Genomic DNA, 7,870 nt, shown 5'->3' on the forward strand with positions numbered 1-7,870 from the left:
AGCTTTTCCCTTAGCTAAGCTGTTGTCAAGTAGGAGGTTTAGTCTGTATTTGACACATTAAAAAATGGTTACTGGTATTTCTGTGTGTAAGTGGGTGTGACTGGTGGCAAGAGGGGCACAACGTGGGGTTTGACGAGGTGGGGTGGAGGGAGCAGCTTTATCTCAGTGTCCCAGGCCAGCCAGCATCACCCTGCTTGGCCTCCTGTATCAGAAGGAGAGAGGGTTAACACCCCAGTTTCCCCAATCCACATGGTTTCCTTATCCTGAATGTATTTACTCTAAAATAATGCAGATAAAAACTGCAGACATAAAACCTAAACGTCCCAATAATCTATGAGTGAAAACCAGCACCTTTCAGGCCTTTCATACCTTAAAACACAAACCTGGAATGCAGCTGTTCTTAGCGATCAATTACACTTTTCCTGATGTGACAAGCCAACACCAGGAAGCCATCTGAGAATGTGCTGCTATAATTTCTAACGTATAGACATATTGTTTAAAAAACAACAACAACAAAAAAAATTCCTTGTGTTATGTAAAATAAATTCGTGTGTGCAGCTGCAGAACACTGCAGTACTCCTATAATTTGTGTGACCCCTGCCTCAGTCTGAAATCACTCCCTGTGGTTTCAGAGAAAGCAGGGAGGTGACACACCAGCTTGGCACAGCAGAGGCAGACATAGCAGTGTTGTGAAAGCAGCTCTTCCTGTTGTGTGATCCCGAAACCGGGGGTATAAGGGTTTCCAGAGCATCCTGGAGGTTGTTCTCTCTTTTTTTACCCCCCTTTCTCCCTTCTTCCATGCAGATGTTGCTAACCCACACGTTGAAACACCCATCAAACAAACATGAATGCACAGCCACTACCCCCTCCTCCAGGAAACTCGTTGGCCTTCAATGAGACAGCACTAACTGTTGGCGTTTCCTGGCCACTTGATAGAGGCAAGCATGCATGCAGAGAGACAACAGCACTGCTGCAACAGCTGCAACTTACCCTCCCAACTTTTCTTTTTTCTCCACCACGCCAAACCCCGTCTTTAACCGCATCCCACATCCCACCCTGACCTCCCTCAAAGACAACCACACACCCACAATTGTTACTGTCATATACATATTTTTGTTACATCTCCATTTTGCTGCATGTGACCACACATACATGTAAAAATGAATTAATTTCTGTTTCATGAATGCTTGTGGTCTCAAATTCTATTTTCTAAATTTGAACTGGATTTTTTCCCCCCATGATCTGTCATCAGTAAAGCTCTCCTGTGTACAAAAGGTGTTATACATCAAAGTTTGAATATGGTTCTCTCAAATGATTTTTTTTCCATTATGGATGGAAAAATTATGGAGGGAACAGGTTGTTTTCCGTTGCTGGGATTGTCACCAAAACGTCAGTGATTTATTTTTATTTTTTTCCGCTGGTGTTGTTGTTTTTGGCTTCCTTGTTAAAAGCCCCATTATCAATCTGTCATTCTTTTGCACAACACAAGCACCATGGACATAGGCCTTGGCCATTCAGCCCAGTGTGTGGTGACAGGTTTGTTACGGTGAGTTATGAACATATGGACACATGTGCATGCTATTTATATGAGGAGAATGTCCATTGATCGTTAAATATTTCTAATCACTTTGCTTTTTTAAAAAATATTCTCACGCTGACTGAACACTTTGAGGATACAGAAATGTTTCCTAAACTGAGAGCAGCAAAAATACTTGGATGTGTTGAGAAATCATGCTGACAAAGAGCAGTCTTAGGAGCACAGTAAGAGGATGTCAAATAAGGAACAGCAAACTAAAACACACTTTATTTCTGTCTGGTACAAGTGTGTCACAATGTCAGGGTGGGACCATCGGCCCTGCTTCTCTGACAACAACAGGAGGAACATTAAAAATGGCAACGCTGAATCATGAATGCACGCCATGCATTTCTTTGCAAGCACAGTGAAGTATGTTGCAGTCTTTTCCACTCATTTCGTGACTGCGCTGAGGCAACTCTGATTATTTACATGTAAACTTCGGCAGTTAGACTGGAACACAATGTTATATTTTTATCCTTAGTGACAGATGTAATGTTTTTATACTGTAGGACTACAGGATGGCATTCACTATGTACTGAATTTCCTGGACACACAATATTTGTGGATATATTTATTAATCCTTGAGACTGTCTGATTAGACTTTCATGAACCTGTTTGGCCATATTTGGGTGGCAAAACTGCCACGTTGGTTTGAATGTGCTGTGAAGTCTCATGACTCAACTTGTTCCAAAGCACAGTTTGGTGTTTTGCTAACTCAATGTTTCCACTATTCTGGAAAAGACACAGAATCTTAAAATACCACCAAAAATCCTTTTCTTATTCACAATATTTGGGAATAGTTCTTCACGCACTGGGTGACTGAAGTAAGAACCACACGTTTCGTATCTTGTGGATGATGTCCATCTTGTGACATTTAAACTCCCCAGTGGCTGCGCATCGCTTTGTTTTGTCTTTTGGCGTCACCGCTCATCATTTGTTGCTGCCACCATCCTGATCTGACCCTTGACCTTTCCCAGAATGCCATGTGTCACCAAAGAGGCCTTAGCCCCAAAGCTTTCCTCACTGTCCGTATCTCCATAGCAACTGGATGTTGCCGGGGAGTTAGCCAGGGCAACGACTGAGTCAGTTGAGTCTCTGTCTCTGCGGGTGGTTGCCATAGAGGGCCGTGCTGATGCTGGCGGGTCAGAATGAGATGGAGGAGGAGTGTTGCACTGGAATAGAGGGTTCAGTTTGTTGCTGTCCAACCCAGACGAAGTGCTCTCATCCTTGCCATCTTCCTCAGCTGAGTCCCTGCTCTTGTCCTGGACCTGGTCATTGAGCAGCGTGACCAGGAAGTTTATATACTTCACAGCCAGACGGAGGATTTCATTCTTGCTGAGCTTCTTGTCTGGCGGGTGTGTGGGAATGAGTTTTCTCAGCTCTGAGAAAGCCCCGTTCACGTTCTGCTGTCGCCAGCGCTCACGGCTGTTGGTGAAGACACGACGGGCAAGTTTCTGAGGCGGGCCTGCTGGAAATACATAAAAGTGTACCAGACCTTGAATAATAAGCTGATAGATCTTTTTCTCATTGTCAAAACAAGCCATGCATTCTACAACCCTGATTTCTCTCTGCAATAGAGTTAAAGTTGCTCAGTGAAAAACTGCTACTTTTACCCCGTTTGAACAATGTTGCTTATGGAGCTGGAAGTTGCATAAAGTATGAAAACTGAAACAGAAAAATGCTGAGAAATGGACTAACACAGTCTTGGTTTGGATTTTTTTTTTAAAAGGGCATGGTGGGAAACAAATACAGAATATCAGTAGTCCTTTAAATAATTTGGTCACACGGGAACTCACATTCATTAATCTCCACCTCAAAGTGTGATGAGGGTCTCCTCTTAATCCGACTGTTGTTGATGACACCATAGCTTCCTCCAGAAGGGCCCAGGTAAGAACTAAAAAAATATAGATATATAAAAAAAAAAATGGAGATAATTTGTAAGCACATCCACAATGACACTAGAATGAAAATGTAGCTGGAGATAAAAAAAGAAAAGGTGGTTTTCTTATATTACACTAAGTTGAGAGAAATCAGGGAGGGAGAAAGGAAGAAGATGGAGGAAGCCATTAATGGAGGTGTGATTATGGCGGTGACGTTGATTGAGTGTGCATGCAGAGTGTTAGCCCAAGCTCATTATAGCTGATTCTACATCAGGGGGATGGAAGAGATCAATGTTTCCTGCTACAAACAAACCACAGAAAAGAAGGGAGAGAATCGTATTCCCAGACCTCCATAACAGATGGGGAAGTCATAGATGTTTTCACTGTGAAAGAAGTCCCATTTTTTATACAGTGGATGCTCTACTGTTAGAGAAACTGTGCTGAACTACTTTTTTGGAGTAGAGAATAGATGAACAGCAGGAGGGCTTTGATAAAGACTGCAAATGAGACCCTTTCTTCATGAGAGTAAGCTAGGCGCTGCCAATTCCTCAAGCCCAAAAAGAGTTTGAAGAGCTTAAGAGTTCTGTTTGGTTGCCGTTTTTCAGTTTAATGTCTAAATTTAGCTGTAATTAGAAACTGAATGTAAAATTTCAAAAAGAGATATCCTTTGGCAATGAAGGCACACAAAGACCATTAAATGATTAAACTCACATTCAGAAACCAAATTTTCTGTTGAGAAAATTTAGTGTGAGAAATGTGATGTTTAACCCTTTGTAACAGCTCACATCCTGCTGTCGTTTTCACACAGTGCAGTGCAGTTGCCATTATTCATGATGGGAAGCCAAGAAATCCCAACAGTTGAGGTTTCATATGAAACAGAAACTTGGCATTGTTATCAGCATCAACATCACTAGTAATATCTCAGGAAGCTATATCATAGTAGGTTTTATAGTTTAGCTGTCCACATCCGTTTGCAGGCCGGTGAAACGGAGGTGAATAAGTGTGTGGGATTGTCTGTTTCATAACTGTAAACTGCACAAGGCTCCATTGGGAGCTGAAGTTTCAACATTAACTGTAATTCAACAACTCAACTGTAATGACAATTATTTTTGCATCAAATCAAATTTCCAGAATTATTTATCCCCCTATATATGTGTTTGCTTCTTGTGGGGATGGGACCAAAAGAACAAAGAAGTAAAACTGTCTGATTTATCAACAGTCGTTTCTTTTCCCTCATAGCTTGGTCCGCTTTGACTCTTTAGGAATCCAAATGTAGTGAACCATCCAGAGAAGATACAAAAAACACGGAGACAAAATTATGAGATGCTTAATGAATTTAAATCTGACAATTCTCACCTGGTGAAGAAGGGGTGTGCAGGCAGGTACTGCTGAGCCAACATGTGCCCTGAAGAGGCAGGCGAGGGGACCCCAGGACCTCCAGAAGACCCAGTAGCACCAGGGCCGACCACAGGCAGGCAGGTTAGCTGGCTGCGGCGAACGTCCCCATGGTGCCCATGTAAGAGGTTGGGAATTGGGTGGAGGGTAGTCAAAGGGGTGCTCAAGAGTGGGAGAGGGGGCTTGCTGTGACCAAGGCTGATGACTGGAATATTGGGAGGAAGGGGTGAGGATGATGAGGATGAAGGGAAGGCTGCAGTGGAGGTTGGAGGGGGGAGAGTGCATGGGGAAGTCTTGGCTGGTGCTGGGAGGAGAGGAGGTGGAGAAGAAAGAGTTGGAGACCCGTTGGCTGAAGCGGTGGGGCCAGTGGTGCTCTTTGGCCCCCCTAGTTTTTCCTCCTCCTCTTCCTCCATCTCCATGGCGATGGGCTCAGGTGCAGCAGCTGTATCTGATGGGTGACTGGTTAACGCCATTGTTGGGGTGATGGGGGACTGAATCAAGCCAGAGGTAGGGGCGTCCGTGTGTCCCTTGTGCCCAGCCTTGTTAGTTGAATGTGGGCTACTTAAAGTCTGGCTCTGGAGGGGACTGTGCTGCTCCACAGATGCACAGGATGGGGACGAGGGAGAGGAGGAAGATGAGGAAGATGAAGAGGAGGAAGATGGGCGAGGTAGCTCATGAGGTGAGGCAGGTGGGCCAGGGGCATTCATCTTCTCCATCATGGTGGTAAAGTCTCGTGGGGAAACCACGTCACTCTCAAGCTCTTGTTCCTCTCGGCTGCCCAGTGTGTGTCTCAGGCCTGTGGTGTCTTTATGTGACTTTGAAGACTAATGTGTCCATGTCTCCCGCAGATAGTCAGACAGAGCCCTTTAAGCCTCTCCTGGCAAAGTGTTTAAGTCTTTTCCATAAAGACAACTTAAGAATTAATTTTTCTTTTCTTTGTTTTGCTTTTCTTCAGATTTTGCTATATTTTTGTTTTTCTGTCTCACGTGAAATGTAGATTTTGTTCTGCTCCTACACTTATGAGTGTCAGCTTGCAGACCACCCCTCTGATCCTTCTCTAGTCAGTTTTATTTTCTTCAGCTAAGTACCCCAAATTTGTCCATACAGCATGTAACATCTTCTTTGATTACATGCTTGATTCAGATCCGGAGAAAACAGATATTTAAATTCTTTACACACTTATTACCCATTATTCCTGCCTCTGGAGGCTGTTGTACAACTCTAATTGTAAAGTTAAAGTGAGCTTGTATTCATTTACTCAGTAGAACATTGTGCTTGTGTCTCTGGGTCTAGTACACAGCAGAGGCAGCCATTGCAATTTGATGTGATCTGGACGTCTGTGCTTTTCTTACAGAGCATCCTGAGAAGCAAATTCTAGGTTTTCAATGAGTCTCCAGTGGCTGTCCTTAATGAGTCTGTTCGTCTAGCTGTCTGTGTGTATTTTTAGGATGTGAGTCAAAATCCTTTTATGGATTCAAAACGTCCCAGATTGCTGGAGATTGGATTCATATCAAAGAGACTGTTGAACAAAAGAAAAAGAAAACAAATTAACCCAGGATATACTGTGTATATTTAGAAATGGCAATGGGATTTGAAAATGTGCCCAAAGATCAGTTTGCACATGAGCACCGCAACAGCTTGTGCTAAAATTTAATAGTAGTCATTTTTTGAGGTTTCCTTAGTGTAAGCTCATCTATCGTTTAAAATCTGAATTCATGGAAACTGATTTCAAAATGCTGGAAACCAAGTACATCTGCTGGTTCACTTATAGAATACAAATAGAAACATTTGTGTGTGCTCTGTGCTGCTGAGTGTGAAGTTCTGATGATTTCTCAAGTTTTGCAATCGCAATTGTTCCTGTTTCGTCTTTTCTAGTGGCCGTGACTTTATTTTGGACAGTTCCCTGTTTTGCGATGATGTGTAAGGACACTTGCGGGTGGTTTTAAATAATATTATTTTGCGGCAAAGTTATATTTAACATTACATAAATATATCTTGTTAAATGCAACCTTAAAGAAGGGCACTGAACGCACTGAAGTAGAGGAAATATTTGGCAGTTTTTAAGTGAGCCACACATAGCAATACATTTGTTTGACGAAAGCTTGATGAAAACAAATGCACACATTTTGAGATCATTCATATCACAGCAATTCTAATTCATTTATGTTTCTGCCATGCATTAGTATTTAAATGTACTGGATATTTAAGGAAACCAATAAACTGTCACAAATTATATTATTTAAACAGCAGTAAGTAAAAAAATGGCCATCCAACAAACTGATATTCATTAATGGTAATCTCTACTACTGAATGTCCTAAATCTAAATCTTCAACAGAATTATATATATATATATATATAGTATTCTTTACAGACACTAAATACTTTATTAATGCAGCATGTGACATGGCACATTTGACAGAAATGTTTTTAAAATATTCGGTATTATTCGTATGATTATTTGAAATAAATGTTAAAGGTTGCAGACCAATCACGTACTGTGAAAAAACAATTAAATTAGAAACAGTAAATAATCTTGAATACTCACAGATACATTATGACATCCAGCGTGGCTAGTCTGTCTGTCATGCATAATCCGTCAGAGTTCAAGTGATCTGTGAACGCATGTGTTGTATCTGCTCAGAGCTTAACGTCCTCTCTCTCCCTCCCCTTTCAGGTCGCTCACACGCCACTGCAACCTGTCAGCGTTTGCTTGTCAATTTCTGGTGTCAGAACTGGAGCCAATGACACCGCTAGAAACACTCCTTATACTCTGGTGAGTCGATTGAAAAATGATAAATAGTTATAAATCGAAAAAGCAGTTGCAAAGACGTGGAGTCAGACGGAGGTCAAAAGACAGTAAACACGTGCATATTTGTTTTTCTGTTGGGGAGTTGCTCCTTTGAATGAAGTCAAAGCGTAAGGATGTATGTTGCAGGTCTCTGCCATCTGTCCCCCCTGTCCATATGTCATGTCTTTCACTGTCCTGTCTATACCTTCCCTCGCTCACTCTCTTCGCCA

At 42.2% G+C, this 7,870-nt stretch overlaps 1 protein-coding gene across 2 annotated transcripts; it reads right to left on the reverse strand.

Moving 5' to 3' along the window:
* Window positions 1-1,777: 1,777 nt before the first annotated feature.
* Window positions 1,778-7,550, reverse strand: lyl1 (LYL1 basic helix-loop-helix family member). 2 transcript variants are annotated; one of them, XM_084571468.1, is made up of 4 exons: window positions 7,398-7,550; window positions 4,813-6,370; window positions 3,373-3,470; window positions 1,778-3,041 (listed from the first exon to the last, which is right to left on the reverse strand). In XM_084571468.1, the coding sequence occupies exons 2-4, from the start codon at window positions 5,568-5,570 to the stop codon at window positions 2,497-2,499; spliced, it is 1,401 nt and encodes a 466-aa protein (XP_084427594.1). In that variant the 5' UTR covers window positions 5,571-6,370; window positions 7,398-7,550; the 3' UTR covers window positions 1,778-2,496. The 2 variants fall into 2 exon arrangements, with proteins under 2 accessions (XP_084427594.1, XP_084427593.1); XM_084571467.1 differs by having other exon boundaries at window positions 1,778-3,044; window positions 7,398-7,549.
* Window positions 7,551-7,870: the final 320 nt, after the last annotated feature.

Source organism: Chelon labrosus, assembly GCF_963514085.1.
Source record: "Chelon labrosus genome assembly, chromosome: 2".
NCBI lineage: Eukaryota > Metazoa > Chordata > Actinopteri > Mugiliformes > Mugilidae > Chelon > Chelon labrosus.